The sequence below is a fragment of the Nansenia antarctica genome (genome assembly GCF_963989245.1).
Source record: "Nansenia antarctica genome assembly, chromosome: 2".
In the NCBI taxonomy this organism is placed as follows: domain Eukaryota; kingdom Metazoa; phylum Chordata; class Actinopteri; order Argentiniformes; family Microstomatidae; genus Nansenia; species Nansenia antarctica.
In genome coordinates, this window is record NC_137675.1 from 13,860,148 (window position 1) to 13,881,701 (window position 21,554).

The 21,554-nt window shown below is 45.8% G+C and overlaps 1 protein-coding gene across 1 annotated transcript in view; it reads left to right on the forward strand.

Moving 5' to 3' along the window:
• Nucleotides 1–1,278: 1,278 nt before the first annotated feature.
• The window catches only part of ccdc85al (coiled-coil domain containing 85A, like), a gene marked incomplete at both ends in the record, with an annotated part of 22,696 nt that continues 2,420 nt past the window's right edge, over nt 1,279–21,554 (forward strand). Inside the window, 2 exons of the mRNA XM_080524239.1 lie at nt 1,279–1,521; nt 3,252–4,452. Of these exons, the coding sequence (XP_080380365.1) occupies nt 1,279–1,521; nt 3,252–4,452 (1,444 nt within the window). The remainder of the gene's footprint in view (nt 1,522–3,251; nt 4,453–21,554) is intronic.

Sequence of the window (21,554 nt, forward strand, 5' to 3'; positions counted from 1 at the left end):
GAACATGACAAAAAAGGTGTAGGCCAAAACAAATATATTATAGTGTTTAATATGTTTAATATGTTTAATAGTGTTTAATGTTTAATAGTGTTTAATATGGTTTCGCTTTAATAGATATACATATTCTTCATTGTTTAATGTTTGTCATTAACCGTGTTTTTATTTTAATTTTATTTTAATATATAAACATTCATAGTCCACATTGTTGGTCCACATTCATATGTTTATACTGGCTCTCTCTAGTTTATACTGGCTCTCTCTAGTTTTAAACAGCCCCTGAATACAGTTTGGAAGTGAATTATTATTTGCTTTATACATTATCTGTGCAGTTTTGCGTGCGTTGGTTGGCTCATAAAAATCCAGTTCATAATAATACGATCGGTTTACAATTCTTATAACTCTCTTCTGTTGTAGGAAAATTGGATTTCACAGAACATTATAATAATAGGCTGGTGATGCACCATTCATCTATAATAAAGATGACGAACCTGTATCTTTTGATCTGTAGATGGCGCTGGGAACCAATGCATTCCAAACACTGCCCCATCATTCGAAGGAGACCCTTGGGTGGCGAGTGAGAGAGAGAGAGAGAGAGAACGATAGATAGAGAGAGGGGGAGAGAGAGAGAGATAGAGATAGAGATAGAGAGAGAGAGATAGAGAGAGAGAGAGAGAGAGAGAGAGAGAGAGAGAGAGAGAGAGAGAGAGAGAGAGAGAGAGAGAGAGAGAGAGAGAGAGAGAGAGAGAGAGAGAGAGAGAGAGAGAGAGAGAGAGAGTGAGAAAGAAAGAGAGAGAGCGGCACACACGCACGCAGAGACAGGCTGCAGTCACGCTCCCTCTTTTCTCCGTGCACACTTGCTGGCGATGCTACGGCGCCTCGTCTTGGGAAGCAGCACGAGAGGCGGGAGGTGAGAGCATCAACTGCCCGCTGCCCGCCGAAGCTCTCTCCACTTCAGACGGAAGGGACTACACCACATCGGTGCCCAGGTGCAAAACTTGCATGAACTAAACACAGTTTATTATGCCGGTATATAATATGGAGATGTTAGATCGTCGCCTGTAGCCGTTTCTAGGCTATTTTCCCACTCAGCTTGTTGCATTTGGGGGGGAGGGGGGGGGGCGGGGGGGGGGGGGAGTGTTGGGAGCGCACAGAAAAGGCCAACGGCGATTTTATTTCCAACGGTCCATTCCGATTCTATTTCCACTTGCCACGGATGCGAGCCGGCGTTGTTTCCCTCTTGAGTGTTTTATGCCCGTTGTGGATATCGGATCTGTACCAATGGAGAAAGCTACTCCGTCTCAGCCCCAGCTCCAGCTGTCGATAACGAAGACTGAAAGTCCGGCGGAGGACATCTCCAATCTGTCGGATGAGGACCTCCTGAAGTGGACCAGGGAGGATTTGGTGCGGAGGCTGCGACGATCAGAAGCCGATAAGATGAGCGTCATCTTGGACCACGGCAATCTGATCCGCGAGGTCAATCGCAGCCTCCAACTGCACTTGAACGAGATCAGGGGGCTGAAGGTGAGGGGCGCGCATTGGTAAAGGATGAGATCATAGTTTTGAGCGCACCTGAGCGCGCACAGCCTCCGTGGAGGGTTGCGCTTGCCTTTAAAGGGCGCCTCTGATGAAATGAAACCAGGGATTTATTTGTTTAGTTAATAGTGTGTGTGTGTGTGTGTGTGTGTGTGTGTGTGTGTGTGTTTGCGTTTGCGTTTGCTTGCACGTGTGTTTGCGTGCGTCTGTGGGTGGGTGGGTGGGTGGTTGTGTGTGTGTGTGTGTGTGTGTGTGTGTGTGTGTCTGTGTGTGTGTGTGTGTGTGTGTGTGTGTGTGTACACTTTTATGTGCTTCCATCATCATCTTGCATCAATTCTAAGGGCATCTGTACACTATAGATACAGGCATCATTCTCTCTCTCCCTTTTTCTCTCTTTCTCTCTCTCTCTCTCTCTCTCTCTCTCTCTCACACACACACACACACACACACACACACACACACACACACACGCACGCACACACACACACACACACACACACACACACACACACACACACACACACACACACACACACACACACTCCAACACACATGTTGTCTGCATTCTTTTACAATCCTTGCAAAATATCAGGCCTATATGGCGCAGTCTGGGCTTATATATACACCACATTCTTGGACTGCTTTCAACATACACACTCAGCGCACGAATAAAGCTACATTTCATCTCGGAATGACGTTCCACTAAATCACCCAATATGCCTTCTCTGTGCCAATTCACCCACACTATCTCTGCCAGCCATGCAACTAACAAGAGCACTTCTGGCATGATCTCGGGGGTTGCGGCTTCTTGCGGTCGTAGCCGAACCGTGGCCGTGATTTAAGACGCCGCTGTCTCCGCCGACACTTGAGCTTCATTAAAATGAGAGATGTATATATATAGGGAGACTGAGACGAAGCACATGGAGATCTTTGGCCGCTCGTAGGAGCCCATAGCCGGTCCACACAGGGCCCTAATGAGACTGGCATAGGCCGACATGAATAATTACATAAAGGGGGAGGGAGAGGCTTAACCTCAGGGTGTCAAGGAGGGGATATGTCATCGAGCTAAAGTGGCCACGTTGCAAATCAGAGGAGGCTTGTTTGTTCTCTTCTGGTCGTGTGTTCATTCTGGTTGCCCTTTCTGTCTCACCCACTGACTGTGCTCTCTCTCTCTCTCTCTCTCTCTCTCTCTCTCTCTCTCTCTCTCTCTCTCTCTCTCTCTCTCTCTCTCTCTGTTATAGCCTTCGTTCCAGCGGAGGCTGGTGGAGGTAGAAAGAGTATAGAGTATAGGAATGAGGAATGGTATCAAATGGAATATGGAACGGTATCAAAGACGTGACGCGTTGGATACCATTCCTCATTGCATTCAATGCATTACAATGAGGCCGTCCTACGATTTCTACCTCCACCAGCCTCCAACTGCTTCATTCTCACATTAACGTTTGACTATGCAGAGGCTGCTGTGTAAAGGCCTTTTACAAGGAATTGTGAATTATGATTTACTTCATTATGACTGATGCTATTTCAAGGTCTCCTTCTAAAAAAAGAGATTCAAACCTCCATAAACCTCCTGCTAAAATCAAGGCTTTATATGACTCAACATCCAGAACAGTATTGAAATACAGATAAACACTCTTCTCCACTCCTTTACTCTCTCTCCCCCCCCCCCCCCCCTCCCTCACTCTCTCTCTCTCTCTCTGTGTGTGACGCTCCTCCAGGACATCAACCAGAAGCTGCAGGAGGACAACCGGGAGCTGCGGGACCTGTGCTGCTTCCTGGACGACGACCGGCAAAAGGGCAAGCGCGTGTCGCGGGAGTGGCAGCGCCTGGGCCGCTACAGCGCCAGCATCATGCGCAAGGAGGTGACCCTCTACCTGCAGAAGCTCAAGGAGCTGGAGCACCGACAGGACGAGGTGGTGAGAGAGAACCTGGAGCTGAAGGAGCTGTGTCTCCTCCTGGACGAGGAGAAGGCCGGAGGGGGAGGCGCGGGGGGCGGGGGAGGTGGAGTACTAGGGGTACTAGGGGTCGGGGGTGGAGGTGGTGGCGGCGGGGGCGGGGGCGGGGGTATGGGCGCGGGGGGGTGCCGGAACTCCATCGACAGCCAGAGCAGCCTCCTGCTGGTCCCGGGGACGGGTGCGCTGATGAGGGACGTGGGGGACGGGAGCAGCACCTCCAGCGCGGGCAGCGCCGACAGCTCCGACCACCCCCACCACAAGCAGCCTCACCTGGCTGGCCATGTCGGCGGAGGAGGGGGTGGTGGTGGTGGTGGCGGAGGCGGAGGCGGAGGCGGAATCGGCTGCGGCATAGGGAGCCCCGAGCACCACCACAAACCCAGGGGCGGCAGCGTCGGAGGGGAGCGCGAGGTGCTCTCCAGCCCCGAGCACCCGGCCCGCCACCGGAGCACCAGCCTGGAGTACACCAGCCCCTTCAACCTGCCCATGCCCTGCCGCCCCCGCTGCGGCTCCATCTCCGTGCCCGACCACAGCCGCACCATGCGGGGCCTCAGCCCCGAGAAGTACAGCCGCCCCGTGGGCCGCCGGAGCCCCGAGCAGCACCCCAAGCACCAGGGACAGAAGCACCAGCAGCAGCAGCAGCAGCAGCACCTCCTGGGCTCGGGCAGCCAGGGCGGCAGCGGGGAGATCTACCAGAGGCACCACAGGGGCAGCGTCGGGAGCGGCTGCGGTAGCCCCGAGCCCAGACAGGCACATTTAGGGACGCCCGAGCACCAGCACCAGCACCACGAGGCCACCAAGGGCTGCGTGGTCCAGGGAGGGAGCCCAGAGACCCACAGGCACACGTACGCCGTCAGCCCGGACCACATGAAGTTCGGGAGTCCCGGCAGAGAGGCGGCAGTGCAGAGGAGGCCGCCAGGGGACGAGCTGTCACCTCATCACCGGAGTATCTACAACGGTATGAACGGTAGGTCCGCTGACTGACTTTGGCAGGGGAGGTGATTGGATAAGAGGAAGGGCGTGTTCGGATGCGTTAGGGTGCTGGATATGGAGGGTAAAGGAGAGTTCAGAAAGATGACATTCACGCACACGCATACACACACACACACACACACTCACACACGCAACCGTGCACACACACACATACACACACAAATGAATTTCCCGCACACACACCTGCATACAGAGTCGATACAAAATCATTGCCATTTTTATTAGCAATTTGGTTCTCGTTCCATTTTCCCCTTCTCACAGAAGAGATGGAGAGAGAAATAGATGGAGAGATAGCGAGAGCTGATGTAATTAAATGACTTCAAACCCAGAGCTCCCCATTGCTATGTGATTAGAATCCATTTATTTGAAAGAGGGAATGAAAAATAATATGAACTCTTGCAGCCTTCTGACTTTTATGAAAGTTTCAACACGTAATAGATTTCTCATAACCATATCTCCAGTGAGATTGGAAAGGAAGAGAAAGGCGCTTGAAAAATAACTGAGTTGACTGCATCCAATAGTACTTGAACACGGCTCAAAATAAACCACATTTAAAAGCATATTTAAGGTGTAGTGTAGTAAGTGTATGAAGATAGATTTGATTCAAAACCTGCGAGGTTATAGATTTGATCACTCCCACACATACACTTACAGTACTAATAATAATAATAATAATTCATTGAATTTATATAGCGCTTTTCCGAGGCTCAGTACACACTCAGACACTCACACACACACATACACACGCACACACACACACACACACACACACACACGCACGCACAAGTGCGCACGCACACTCACACACACACACACCGCTCTTCTCCTAAATTATTCCACTAGCATACTTTCCTAAATCTGTGGAGTGGTTCCTCCCATCTCTTGGGAGATCAGGGTGGGAAAATGGAGTATACACACACACACACACACACACACACACACACACACACTCTCCATCCACCTCTTTTGGGAGATCAGGGGGGGGTTAGGGTGTCAGAGAAAAGGCAGAATATCAAAGTAGAGCCTTGGCTCCTGTTTAAATACCCAACGGTGGCTGATAATGATTTCTGTAGCCCAGGAAAATGTGCTGAGTGGCTCGGCTGGCAGAAGCAACAGGACATATTCCTCAAGGTGAAACATTTGCCTTACTTTGCAATATGGAGCAGCAAAAACACAGCAGAACAGGACAACTAACTACTGCCCTAGAATAGGCTGGGGAGGTGTATGTGTGTGTGTGTGTGTGTGTGTGTGTGTGTGTGTGTGTGTGTGTGTGTGTGTGTGTGTGTGTCTATGTGTGTGTATGTGTGTGTGTGTGTGTGTGTTTGTGTGAGTGAGTGAGTGTGTGTGTGAGTGTGTGTGTGTGTGTGTGTGTATGAGTGTGTGTGTTTGTGTGTGTGTGTGTGTGTGTGTGTGTGTGTGTGTGTGAGTGTACGCGCATGCACTGTGTATACTAATTTTGAGGTCTTCACGGTGGCTTGTGTAGGATTAAAAGCACATATTTTAATTGGATTGTGTGTTTGTGTTGCTGTCAAGCACTCTGGGCTGTTTATATGAGTCACAGTTTAAACAAAGCATAGATTATAAAGACTTAGTGAAACCATTATAAGCCATTTATAATGCCTATATGGGTCCTTGGCAAATCATTTCTAAGCAAATATCACACCCAGAGCCCAGAGCTCTGTTCTCCCTGGGGGGGAGACGTGTGCACTAACTACATTTCCTTGTCTCAGTACTGGCGCTCTGTTCATTGACAATAAAATGGAATCTTATGTTATCTTATAACTACTGAAGGGTGACATAGCAGGCTGTTAACTCCGGTGCATTCCCAAGACATCATGTTCCTTTAAATAGTATGTCATTTGCCTATAAGTAACCTGTGAAGCATCTATGTTGCCATTATAAATGCTTATAAAGCTTCATTAAGCTTCAACATGATACGATTTAAGAGGTTAATCATGAAGGCTGTAGAGAGTTAACGCTAGATACATAGATACATGACCTGTGAAGTATCTATGTAGCCCTTCTAAACACTTATAGGGGTGTTATTAAGCCTCTACGAGATACTCGTTGTTATAAAACCATGTGATCATGAAGTCCGTGGAGAACTCAGTTAACGTTAGATACATACCGCCACAATGTTTTTGTCACCAGGGTGCTCCTGACACTGTGCCAGTGGCCATTAGTCACTGTCCCTGTGTTTGTCCCTGCCTGGGTCACTCCCATAGGACCACCCTGTACCCACTGACCTGAGGGGGACAGGCGGGCTCATCACCACTCCTCAACATGAGCACTAGCTGTAGTAGTGAGGGTGTGGGGAAAGGCTCTACTTTGATATTTTGCCTTCTCTCTGACACCCCCCCCCTCTCACCGATCTCCCAAAAGAGGTGGGTGAAGTGTTTGTGGGTGTGAGTGTGTGTGTGTGTGCGAGGTTGTAGATACATAAAAGCTGTACTAGTGCTTTCATCCGCTGTACGGTTGTTCAGGGTTCTCCCCAAAGAATGACAGAGTGGGGCTGCGTCACGCTGTGAACTCGGCGGCGCCACTATGTAAATATTTCAAGGCAAATTAAACTATATATTTAGGAATGATAGAGTAGCTATCCTGTTGTTCAAAACAAACGAGGTGTGTCGTTCCTCAGTGAATTCAGCATTTTAGCTGTATTTGTTGTGCATTTGGACAACGTGAGTCTGGTTTGGATCATACATCCCTGTGTCATGCTGCTGTTTCGTTTTTTTTACCCTGACTACACTACAAATGTACCTTTTGGGAACAATAATGATATTGTTTGATTCATTCACCGTCACCAACAATTATATCATGGCTATACAGCACAGGTTATGTCCAGCTTGCCGATGAGTTATCATGATGATAATCATGAAAATGTAATGCAGAATAATGAAGAAGAATATTGATTGATTGGTTGATTGATTGGTTGATTGATTTATTTATTGATTGATTGGTTGATTGATTGTGCTTATGAGCAATACAGTACTGTCAAGAAAATTAAGAAAGGCTTTTTGTGCAGTTGTCTTTAGACAGTCTTTTTTTATTTTATGCTTTATTTTTATAGTCACAAAGAAATACAACAAAAATACAACAAAACATAATGGAACAAACAATTGGTCCTCCATGCATTCATACATAGAAATGTTATAGTGAAGATAATACACATGTCTGTGGTCAAACAGTCCAAAATAGTTTTTCTTAAGTCTATCCTTAGGCCCTTTGAACATGAGCAATACTGTCCTAGTGTTTTGGGGTAGTCTTAAAAGGTCACAGTCATAAATCTCTAGGACTGTAACTAGTAAGGCCTAATAGATGGCCTGAGGAAGGCCTGTTAGCCCAAACGCCTTGCTGCGTCTTTATCTTTTGCGATGCAAACGTTTTGCTAAGCTAAATTAAAGGCTTTTATATGTTTCCACAAGAGAGAGTGCCTCTTGGATTCTTTTTGAAGTGTTATGCTTTGATTTTCAGAGCTGCACCATCATTTGGTCCCCCTATAGGAGGTGAAACCTAAACACAGTGCACCACCTCTACTATAAAAGGACACACTGTGACGGTCTATTGAACAAAGAATGGGCTTGGAAGTGGTTGGCGAGATACGGAGGACAAGAGAGCAGTTTTTCAGGGCCTCAATATGCTGTGTCCCTGTACGTCAGTCTTTTTTGGGGGATGATGGAATTAAATTCCTGTGACGATGTAGTGTACTCTCGCCTGGCTCGCCGCCTTGGATTATCCCCTAAGCGGTTTCCAGGGCATTATTTCATTTTTTTTGGAGTGAGTGGGGGAGTCGGGTCATGCCGAGGCTTATTCTGGGTGGGTGTCTACCAGCGGAGTCTGGGAAATCGGAGGACGGAGGTCATTGAAATGCAGGAACAGAAAGAGCAATGATATCATCCCTCATTCCGTCCCGTGCATTACAATGACCCCCGTCCTCTGATTTCTACCTCCACCAGCCTCCCCTGGTGTCCACTCACTGCCCTTTAACACTGTCGTTTTGGAGTTTTAGAACACAATTAATATATATATAAATATTTATATAGTTACAAGCGGTCCACCCAACATGCACTAAACTGCAATCCAATTGAAATAGAGTGGCAAAGTGGTTTCGTCATAATGAAATCTGTGAATTTACTCTAATTTATAAAAAATCCCATTTAATTTTATTTTTTATTTTTCCCATAACGATTTTTTCAAATAGCATTTTCTTCTTTAAATAAATAGAGTTTGGCAAACATCTCTCAGTTATTTTGTGTTTATCTCAAAACTTGAAAATGTAAAAATGAACTTCCTGACAAGAGATCACCAACATGAAAGCTAGTCAAACGCTAGTTAATCTGACAAGAAACCGTACAGGAAACTTTAGACCTAAATGTTACACAACGCTTTTATTACCTGTATTATTGTATTCTTATTCTTATTCTTATTCTTATTCTTATTCTTATTATTGTTAGTGTTATTGTATTCTTATTATTCTTATTATCCTGATGGGGAAAAATGAATGGGGATTTACGGCTTGAACTGGAGGTAAGTTCAGTGAACTCAAACTACGTACATTCTGACGGCACGCTTGTCCGGCAAAAATCCCAACTGAAAACAAACACAGGGCCCTGACCTGGACGGCTCACTAATACGTTCATCTGTTGCTGCTTTCAGGAGGGCTAAATCACGGACCCAGTCGTGTTCTTTTTACTGCCACCGTCGAAAATCCCACAGAAACCAATGGGCCCTCCTAATACTGCCTCCTAAAATGAGATTGATGATCTGGCTTTGTTGAGTTAAAAAAAGCATGCACTCTAGCTGTGAGGTGGAAAGTCATTGGGAAGAATTTTTCTTTCTGTATTTGTCGATGAATGATATACTGTACCTGCTCTTACATGTGCATTTTAAGTATGTGTGTCAACGCCAGGTTACTGAATCGACAATTTAAGTTTGTGTAATAGAACGTAACGATAGATGCTTAGTGGGATCCTAGGGGTGATCTTCCCCTAATAGTAAGGGCATTTTACCAGATATTTGACCAATCTGCGAAGTAAATCGTTACCAAGACATTTCTTCACCAATGTGTTTCTAAAGGTGTGTAATAACATGTCCTAAAAGGTTGAAATTCAACTCCTGTGGGAAACCTCATAAAAAAAAACTGCTCAAAGTTGGGGTACCGATAACCGATTTTCGAAAATTCGAAAATGCTTAAATTGGACTTGAGTAACTTTTGAGGGGTCAAACTAGGCATTTTTCATGATTCTGAGTTGATTGCAAGCATGTATTTGTCACCAAGAGCACATCCTGCATGGGGGGTGTTTTGACAAGGCAATCCGTGCCCACCTCCTCATTGATGCAGCCATCTATCAGCACATCATGAAACATGCCTTCACTGAGGAGGAGCTTGGTGAAATGAGGACCTTAATGGAGAAGGTGGCTGATGGTAAGATGGGAGCCCGACACACAGATCCAGTAGTGGCACTGTTTGAACATAGGTTTGAAGAAAACTTCAAAAGACTCGCTGAAGGAGGAAGAACGCCTACACTCCGGGTGCAGTACCACCACATGGTAGATGTGATCAAGACCTTCATCCGAAGTGAGCGGCTTGCAGACCACAAGGGGCACCTGTCCTGCATTGCTACCAGGATGCTGGACATCTTTGCAGCTGCGGGCCATCATCAATATGCCAAAGGTGCACGGCTGTACTGTCAACTTATGAAGAAACTTGAAACGTTGCCTGCTTACAAAGAGACCATAGAAAGTTTCACTGCCCATGGAAACCATGTTGTCCGTTACTCCAGCCATGATTGGTCTGGCACCTGGTGTGACATCTGTATTGAGCAGACATTAATGAAGGCAGCCAAATCAGAAGGTGGACTGAGCAGAGGGAGGATGAGAAACAGTGATTCTGGCCACAAGTGCTGGGTGCTCACCCTCAGTCACTTCTCCAATGTCAACCAGTGCATGGAGGAAGATGTCAAGGAACATGCTCCACCCCACAGAGACCTTGCCAAAACACAGATGAAGCGAGATGCTGAAGCAGTTGAACTTGTCCTCCAATGGTTTGAGGAGAACAACCCATTCGACCATGATCGAGACAAGGAGATGCTTGTATCTTTCTCTACAGGATTCACAAGCACAGGAGATGACCCAGTCAATGCTGAGAGAGCAGCTGAAGTAGGGAGAGAGATGCAGATTAAGCTGGATGGACAGTCAGTGACATCGACCATGGAGGTGAAGTCAAAGGTACAAACCCTGTCATCACTCAGAAAGATTCCCAAGATCAACGAGAAGAAGATTCACCTTGACTCACTCAAGTTGTTCAACCGACTGATCATTTTTGCCCAACGGGATATGACAGTTGAGACAAGCTTGGAGTATGAGCTGACTCCCGTCCCATTGTCCCTTTTCAGTAACAAAGATCAGAAAATGAACAAGGCGAACAAGGCAGGCTTTTCCAAGACTAGCCTGAAGGAGTTAACTGATCCACTTGAACTCACTAACCAACCCTGCTCCACTTTGGTGGTTGATGGCGGATGGCTTCTCTACATGGTGACGTGGGAACAAGGTCAGACTCGGCAGGAGATTGGCAACAGTTACCTAAGCTACGTGCAGTGTCTTGGCCGTAACTCTCAAAGGATCATTGTGGTCTTTGATGGCTATAACAGATCGCCAAAAGATCATGACCACATCCGACGTACCAAGAAGTCATGCTGTGACCTCCAGATTCGACCGGATATGATACACTGGACACCAAGAGCGAAGTTCTTGGACAACACTCATAACAAGAGTGAGCTCATTCACCTCCTCTCTTCAACATTCAGAAAAATTCACATCACCGTGGAGCAGAGTGACAATGATGCTGACACTTCGATTGTGAGAGAGGCATTGGCTGCTGCTACAGATGGCTTTGTTGAGGTCAGTAACATTTGTGTATGTATTTTACTTGCATTAGCTATGACTACTTTAAAAGAAGAGTTTTGACTATTTTTATATATTTTCACATAGTTGAACATGCATTGCATATCTTCTTCTATTTTCAGTTGCGGGCAGAAGACGCAGACGTGCTGGCAATGCTGGTGCACCATAGCTCAAGCACCAACCACCCACTCTTCTTAACCACATCGAAGGGCTCTTATGATGTCAAGAGGATCCGAGAAGCTCTCTCAGATAGAAAGAGACGCTACCTGCTCTTTTGTCACGCCTTCACTGGGTGTGATACGGTTTCTGCTATCGCTGGCCATGGGAAAACAACTCTGTTTGACAGGTAATAATAATAATATTATATCATAATGAAATATTTGTATATTGAAATATCTGAAACAAACCTTGAAGTGCATTCTTTTACAGGTTTTGTGCAGGGGACATCGACGAACATATGGACATCTTCCTTGACATACACGCTACCAAGGATGCAGTGATTCAGGCTGGTACTAGGATCTTCCAGTACATTCACCATGGGCCAGGTACTACTCTGGGTGCAATTCGATGCAACATGTTCTCGGGAAAGGCAGCGGCTGGGCTGATCAAACCAGAAACTCTACCTCCAACAGAGGGTGCAGCTGCACAGCATTCTCTCCGTGCCTACCTACAGACCCGGGACTGGATCCTTCTACAGAGCATGTCTCTGGACCCCAGTGACTATGGATGGACATTAGGTGTTCATGGTTATGAGCCAGTTCCAACCTTAGACCCCATGGCTCCCGACGAGCTACTCCAGTTCACAAGCTGCAATTGTAATGGAGATTGCAGCAACCGGCGATGCAGCTGCAAGAAAAATGCTGTCAAGTGCATCTCAGCATGTGGAGTTTGTAAAGGCATTACATGCAAGAATGGTATTCATGATGTTGTTGAAGAAGACTCAGACATTGACTCCTGAAGCATTTGACCTATGGTGGATCAGTATTTGCTCTGAGTATTATGCAGCTAATTTAAATAAATGTATATGTAAATGGCAAGGGGCGTGGCAGTTTCTCTACCAGGAAGTGGTCTTGGTGACAATTAAATGCTTGCAATCAACTCAGAATCATGAACAATGCCTAGTTTGACCCCTCAAAAGTTACTCAAGTCCAATTTAAGCATTTTCGAATTTTCGAAAATCGGTTATCGGTACCCCAACTTTGAGCAGTTTTTTATGAGGTTTCCCACAGGAGTTGAATTTCAACCTTTTAGTACATGTTATTACACACCTTTAGAAACACATTGGTGAATAATTTTTTTGGTAACGATTTACTTCGCAGATTTTCATATGTTTCCCTTACTATAAACCCTTCCCCTAACCTAACCTTAACCCTAAACCCTTACCCTAACCTAACCTAACCTAACCTTAAACCTAAACCCTTACCCTAACCTAACCGTAACCCTAAACCCTTACCCTAACCTAACCGTAACCCTGAAACTCTTACCCTAACTTAATCCTAACCCTAAACCCTTACCCTAACCTAACCGTAACCGTTTTAAATCTCAACTTCAATGGGGCGAGGTCAGAGTCCCAAGCGTCCCTAGCATGTGTCTGTAGAGAGAGACACACAGAGTGCGTCAGACATGAGGGTTTGATACCATTCCTAGTTCCGTTCCAAGCATTACAATGATTCCGTCCACCGATTTCTACCTCCACCAGCTTTCAACCTTGTATCTTGAATGATATACCATCACGCTAAATGGAGTGTCTGATTCTGTGTTTGCCCCGAAAGTCAGACAATGCACAGTTCTGTTCCGTCACATGCACAGTTCTGTACGTTACAAAAGAGTATAACCTATAATCAGAACACTGGACTGACAATTATGGACTGACAATTTAAAGGATGTAGTGTACACCCTTGTCTCCTGATGGCTGTGAGAGCACCAATGTCCTGTGTGCGTGTGTGTGTGTGTGTGTGTGTGTGTTAGCTTGCTAGTGAGTGTGAGTGCGAGTGTGTGTCTGTGTGTGCGTGTGCTTTCCCGTGTGCGTGTGTGTTTGCATAAATCATCATGTCTGCCTGATGGAATGACTGTGCAGAATGCTAGGCGTGATGGAATGACTGTGCAGAATGCTAGGCCTGATGGAATGACTGTGCAGAATGCTCGGCGTGGGACCGACGTGCAGTGGCTGCTCTCTCTGCCTGAAAGAGCAGAGTGTGGGCTTAATCATGTTTTCTGCTTTGCTAATCACATGTTCTGCATATTGGCTTAAGCTGCTTGGATGATAAGGAGAAAAAAGGCTGTGGGAAAAAAGGTTACCCAGTATGTGAAGGCCCCCCCCCCACCTCTCTCGTTCACACACACACACACACACACACACACACTGGTGGTGCTGCTGGAGATTAGGCAGGCTATTCTAGCGGTGCAAGTGAGGGACAGGGTTTTAAAAGAGGAGGGGAGTGAAAAGAACTGATAATAATCTGCTGGTGTAAAAATGTAGTTTTTGACCCCTCAAATCGCTCTCTCTCTCTCTCTCTTTCTCTCCCTCCGTCCCCGACTCTCCCTCCTCCCCTACCCTCTCCTCCCTCTCCCTCCCTCTCCCTCTCTCTGTACTAGGGGGAAGCCTACGGTCGGTTCAGTAGACTTGTAACACTGCTGCTATGCTCCTCTGTGTGACCTTGGGAGATACTCCCCTTTGACTGGAGCGCTACAGTATATAGAGCAGCTGAACGATCGCTTTCCCTCACGCCTACCTTTAGACCAGGGGAGGCTGGTGGAAATAGAAATCAGAGGACGGACGTATTGTAATGTACGGGACGGAATGAGGAAGACGTGTTTGATACCATTCCTCATTCCATTCCATGCATTACAATGAACCCATCCCTCGGTTTCTAACTCCAATATTCTCCGCTTCTCTAGATACCTTTGTCCTCCATTCCACCACATATTCATCCCACAGCAAAAAAAACTCACATGCCATCGACCTACCTGTCAACCACAAAGACATGAGGAATTGTTTCACTGAGGAAGATTGAGATCCTGTGAATTGAAACGCACTCGTTTTAACCGGATCTTTTTGACTTCATGTGCGTACGTTTATTTATGGATGACGCTCTTATTTATTTTCAGACTCGATGTCGTTCTTTATTGAATGAGAATAGAGGAGCAGGCTGTCAAATGTTGACAGTTTGGTTGTTACGTTGTGTATCTCTTGTTGTGACATCTGTAATATGGATCTCACTCAAAGATAACAGGAATTGGATTCCCGTTTTACTGCCTCGCTAATGAGCAAATAGCTCTTCAGACCCCTCGTTGAGCTGTTACCAACTGCAGTCAAGAGACAATGTTGGAGGAAACAATTAATGTTGTTGCTTTGGCCCATGATGCTCTCCCCTCCCTGGTCCGGTCTCCACCGTCAGCGAGGAGAAGAAGTGCCAGGACGTTCCAATCCTACCTCTCTCTCCTAATTGGACCACGGTGTCCCACCATAGTGTGAACCAGCTGTCTAGGGGAACTCTATTACAAAGCACTGTTTTCAGGGAGACTTGTGAGAATGTGTCGGTGCAGGCGAGAGAGGAAGTCGATTATTACGGTGTGTTTTTCCTCTCCCTTCCTGTGAAAGCTGCCACCCGCTTCCTCCCAGAGATGTCAAAGCCCTGGCAGCAGACTAAGCTACACAGCAGGACAGAGGACACTTTCTCACAGATGCGCCAAGGATTTAAGAAATAGAGAGTATTAGGCTGCCATTTTTCCCACACGGATAAGTGTTATCAAACAGCTGTACTTACTGTACCCTCACCATACCTTACCTTATCCTCTCGTTCTTCTAAAAATGTGTATAATGTGTTACTTCAAGCGGAAGATTTTTCGTGATTGTCACAACTGGGACCAATGGCCGTATTACAGCCGTATTACCGTATTACTATCGACCCTCAGAGTAGTTATTATGCTAGAGTGTATACCTACCATGTACTCCAGGGGAGGCTGGTGGAGGTACAGGTTCATTGTAATGCATGGAATGGAATGAGGAATTTTATCTATTGGCATCCCCATTCCATTCAATGCATTACAATGACCCTGGTCTCCGATTTCTACCTCCACCAGCCTGCCCTGATGGTACTCTGTGCCATGTTTTGTATCCCTGTATGCACCATACCTCCTGGCCCTCTCAGAGGTACACGATGTGTGTAGTCCAAGCAGCCGTATACGTTTGTTTGTGGTCACACACAGGGCCCGTAACCAACATAAAAAGAGACAAATCTGCATCTTCAGAGCAGCCATTAAACAAGAGGAGGGTGTGATTAAGCCGACGATCTGTCTCCTGTGTAGCCCTGTGTCATTTTTAATTAAGGTGTTGTCCGATTTGTTTCTTTAATGGCCGCTCCCCCACCCCGGACCGTTAGAACCTCCCCAATGGTAGTGCTTCCTGTGTGTTTTAATACCAGGATGTTTGTGCATAATATTGTTGAGTGCCTGAAACTGGAGATAACAACTAGAAACAACAACTGAGATGATAACGGTTAAATGTTGACGGGAAATGGGGCATGAAACGAACCTATAAATGTTTTAGAATTCGGTTCGATGTGTACAGCATTGGCTCGTCTCCAGGGTGACAATCACATGGATTGTTGAATCATAGCCAACGTTTTTAGAAGAACCCGAAAAGCTGAAAGATGTTTCCGTGCTCTTGGCCATTTACTGAAGAAGTTTCTGGAAACTTGAGACATTTGTCAAACACGTCAACAATTCCATGTGTAGCCCCTTAGCGGATGACTGAGCGGTGAGCTATTTCAGGGCCAAGCGTATGCTATCGTGGCCCCAGCCCAAGCCCCAGAGATACGTGACGAATGTTCCCGAATAGGTCTAGGAGTCCTAGACACGCACGCTGCAGTGACAGGGACAATAGACTCAGTCCTTTTGTGGCATGCCAATAAGGAACGGCCCGGTGAGCTGAAAGAAATCAGATCAGCCTGGCCAGGTAATTACCACAGAGGATGGAGAAGGGCCTTTTCAGGCAGCCATGACAGGGGACAAGAGTTAGAGGAAGCTAGAGGAGGAAGAGGGGGAACTTGCCACATAGGTGGCAGGTTGGTATTGGCTGAGTTTGCCATTTTCCTCACTGATTGATAAGGTTTGTAGAAGGCCATCTGATCCTGGATTTGTGTCCATCGGCCAGGGGAGGCTGGTGGAGGTAGAAGGACGGACTCATTTTAATGGATGAAATGGAATGAGGAATGGTATCAAACACGTGTGCATGTTTTTGCATTACAATGAGCATTACAATTGATTACATGTGAATTACAATGAGCCCTCATCCAATTTCTACTTCCACCAGCCTACTCTCGTTAGGCGTAACTTCACCCTGGAGCCCAAATTCAAGATAAACAATTATTGACAAAATAATTGGACTGTACGTTTATCATAGTCCTTTTTCGACAGAGATTGTCAAGGAACATTGTATCTCTTCTTGCTCTCGGGCACTACATGCACCTGCCTGCTAACCGATAGAGATGACAAAGCTATCTTGATGAGAGCCTGTTCTATCTCTGGGTTTGATCAACGATTCAAGGGGGACCATCCAGAGTGGCATTGTCTTCTGTGATTAGGTTTGGCTGTTCTCACAGAAAACATCTATCACAACAGCGATGGTGAAGTACGATAAAATATCATTAACCCCCCTCCCCCAAGCTATACATTTGCTGAGGCAGACAGTGAATGAAGACTTGATGTTTTTGTTTGAAGGCTTCTCTCTTTGAACAGCAGAATGGCACGTGTGTCCCTCCCAACTTCCTTTGATCTAGAACAGGTCTACCTCAATGCTGTCATTGGCACAAACAGTGTCATTAACAGCAGACCTGGGCAAAAAGTATTTGAAATTATTCCAATATACTTATCTGTGCTTGATTGTGTTTGCCTGGCACAATAAAACCAATGAAAAAGTGCCAGAAAGTGCAAATCAAACTCCTCACCTGCCACCAGGCTCAAGCAAAATGCTCAAATGTTTTCGAACGGATTTCGCAAACTTTTTGACCCGGGTCTGATTTACCCGGGTCTGATTTACAGTACAGATTGGATATCTCCGTCGTTTCACCATTCTAAGAACTGATGCGCATTTTCACGTCTGCCCAGAGATATATCCCTTCTCCCTGATGAAACACCATCACAGTTCATCTCCCAGATATTGAAAGCAATCTCATTACCCCCCATTGCTTCAGAACGAACGGGCACGAATGAACATGCTCATTTTCTCCCTACGAACAATCTTCTGCCAAAAAGAACAGTTAATTGCCTTTCTTGTCTGGCTCAGGAAGAACCTTAGCTGCAGGTGAAACATGTAATTGTGAATGTTCTGGCTCGCTTGAAAGAACATGTCATAATTTATGTTCTGCCATTTTGGCTCTAAATAGCCCCTTTCAAAGGGGAGGTAAGTGATGGACTAATACAGTGCATACCTCTAATCTTATCCCAGTTTCTCTCCTTGCGTTGTGAGTTATCGAGGTGTCAGAATCTCACTTTGGCTGCTTCGTGTGAAGAGAGCCCTCTCTGACAACTGTGAGACAGAGATGTTATGGGAAGGATACATGTTTCTAGCAGGTGTTTGATACCATTCGATGCATTAAAATGAGCCCGTCCTCCGATTTCTTCCTCATCCAGCCTCCATTGATGTGTATCTAGATAACAGAATCCATATGTTACTGTTTTGAGATCCCATTTTGAGATCACCACTGATCACCATCTGTCTGCATAGTTTTGCTTGAAGAATGCCTTGTAGTTTCAGTCATTATCCATTTCATCTTCCCCCTTTGTGGTGTCTTCAGAAATACTTTAGACCCTATTAGAGCCTCTACTGCTGTTATTGCCATCCGAACAATACGTCAAGATTTTAAATTGAAGTAAATGCAACAACTACAAAATAATTGCAGTGACTTTGGGAGAGACATAGAGAGAGAGAGACAAAGACAAAGACAAAATAAGCAAGTGTAAACAACATCTAGCCTAAGGAAGTGAGGCAACAAGGGCCAGAGACTGGGAGATGTGTGGAGGGGAACTCATTAAAAGCGGACCTGCGACCGCTAGAAGCTAAAAACAACGGCCTGAAAGTTGTCAATGATGAGGCCCCGTTTTCTTTGTTAGAACTGATCACAACTGGGAGGTTACCGTTGCAACATGTTTGTCTCCAAAAGTAGGACAACAACAGTTTATCTTACAAATGTACACTTCAATATTTAATTTACTATCGAGAGTCGTATTTCGAAAAAAAACAGCTGAATGTACACCTGGGGAGACTGGGCTGTCTGGAGGGTTCTAGCCTCGTAAACAGGAAGTGAAATCAGCGAAGCAGTTTTGATGCTGATGGTGTAACAACATTGACATCTGTGAGCTCTCTCTGACACCCGACACTCAGTTCTATTTTTAACTATTTAATTTATTTATTCTACATAAATTAGAGGTTCTCCACACGAGTGGAGGATCTCAGCATCATGCGTGAAGGAATATGTATTTCCTATTTTCCCCTCCCCCGGCCATATACGTCAAAGCTTAAACATTTGTGTGATCGCTGAAAAAAAAAAAATAGGCCATTCCACTGTAATCCGTGCGATATGGTATCTGCACCGTGTGTGTGTGTGTGTGTGTGTGTGTGTGTGTGTGTGTGTGTGTGTGTGTGTGTGTGCCTGTGCCTGCGCACGTGCATGTGTGTGTGCCTTTTGATGTCCGTGATTCTCAGTCTGTGTCTCTTGATCGGAGGCAGTGATAAAGTAGAACTGAGATCAGAGAACCAAGAGAACCAAGAGAGGCAGGGAACTCACAGAGAAAAAACACACACGCACACACTCTCTCTCTCTCTCTCTCTTTCTCTCTCAGCCCCTGGGCATGCCTCTGTCAGCCACAGGGCACCAATTAGACAGCTCTACGCTGGTGAGTTCCACGGTCCGCTACCCTACAGTCAAGCCTCCACACCCAGGCTACGGAGGCCTGGGTTTAGCCCCTCAGACAGACACATCCCTCCCTACGCAAAGCAAACTGATGAGCCGAAGGAATTCACCATCACTCAGTGCCTCACTCAGTATAACAACCATGTGAGGATGCTGCAAACCTCTAACAACGTTATTAAAACTGGCACTTTATCGTTTTGTTAGCATGCCCTTCCAGGCTATAGCACCCCCCCCCCCCCCCCCAGTATTTTTAATGTACTGTACTTCACTTTATGTCTGCGGCAGTAACCCTGATACAACAACTTGCTTGCTAGTAGTAGGAAGCGGAGCTCTGCTGCAGAGAGCTGGATTGCCACTTCACAGCTTTATGTGAAGGAGATAATTCTTACGCCCCGCCATCGCTCACTCGCCACCTCTCATCTGAAATATATAACACATTTATATATATATATATATGCATATATAACACATTTATATATATATATATATATATATATATATATATATATATATACACACATATAACACATTTAGAGGTTCTCAAATCAGTGGAGGCTGGTGGAGGTAGAGATCTATATACCATCCCTCATTCTGTTACATGCATTACAATGAGCCCGTCCTCCGATTTCTACCTCCACCAGCCTCTCCTGGTTCTCACACAATCAACAACATTTACATTCACACAATCACAACATATTTGTTGTGAAGAGGGGAGATGCAGATGCGGTTCTTTGGAAGACAACCTTCTTTTGGAAGATAGACCAAGTATACACAAAATATAAGAAAGATATTTTTGGGGGACCTTTTATATACTTTCATCCTGTGTAGTTCTATAATACATTCGGTCGCTCTTGCGTTCTGATAATGAAGAAAACCCCTCCGCCCACGGAATCTGCGGCTTCCAAGTGCTTTTTTCCACCCCAAAACAGTGTTTCCACCAACCCGCGTTCTGCCCTTGTAATTGTCTTCATGTGATGTTGATGTAGATCTGTTTGCCTGAGGGACAGACAACAGACTGATGGACAGACTTGACAGACTGACCGCCAGCTAAATGGAAGGTCACTGATCTACAGCGCGTCTCGACACAGGCTTTCTCTCTCAGCCGTGTGTAAATAATTAATGCTGCCGATTTTTTAGGAGATCTGAGAGACCGGAGGATGTGAAATTACCTTGCATTGATCCTCTCAGACCAGACGCCTGGAGAGAGAGAGATCAAAGACAGAGGCTGTGAGACAGGGGTCCAAAGGGAAGGTTTGCGTGTTCTCCCGTTTGATTTGACCACATATGATGTCTTCATTACGCATTTTATGAAAGAGGTTTCTCATAAGCCACTTTTAAGTGTTCCGAAACGTCCTGAAGATTTGTTAGTTGTCTTTGGAGAACTTCCTTATTGTTTCTCCTCACGACAAAAATAGGTGGATATTTTGGTCTTCGTACAATAAAGGACTTTATTCTCTGGATTTGAGATTGGGTTATGTAAAGTTTTAATTCGTCTTGAGCTGCAGAAGTAGAAACTTCTAGATCCGGAACCGTGATGTATTAGAGGGAACAGCTTTTCTCTCCCGAGCAAATCACAGGAATCTCTTTGTAGGGGGAAATTAAGACCTCTTTGCTGAGATTTGGAGGTGAAACCCAGGAAGTTAAGCTCCACATCATTCTTGAATAATCACATTATCTACACTCCAGGGAAAGCTGGTGGAAGTAGAAATCGGAGGACGGCCTCATTGTAACGCATAGAATGGAATGAATGTTAGTACCAAACATGTTTTTACATGAGTTTCATACCATTCCTCGTTCCATTCCTTACCATGCATTACAATGAGCCTGTCCTCCGATTTCTACGCCCACCAGCCTCTGCTGCTACACTGTCTGACTCCCACCCCCACCCTCCCCCCACACTCCTGCATCCCCTAAAATCCAATTCCGGCTAACACCCACCCCACTAACTAAATCAACCGTTCTGGAAAGTGTCCCACTTCAATGACGAAGTAAATAAGAAGGGGTGATTGCATTAGCATGGGTCTATTTAAAGGGATTTGAGGTTGTCGTCACTGTAGTCCAGATATATATACAGGTTAACCGCCCGATCACAAGCTAGTGATCACTCTCTCATGATCCGTAGCTGATGACTGACCTTGAGTTGTGTAAACCCAGTTAAAGCTAATTGTCTCCACTCCCCTCTGCATTTATACAACCTCGCTGTGATGGTCTACCCTCACCTTTAAAATGTCATCATTATCATTGTGTGTGTGTGTGTGTG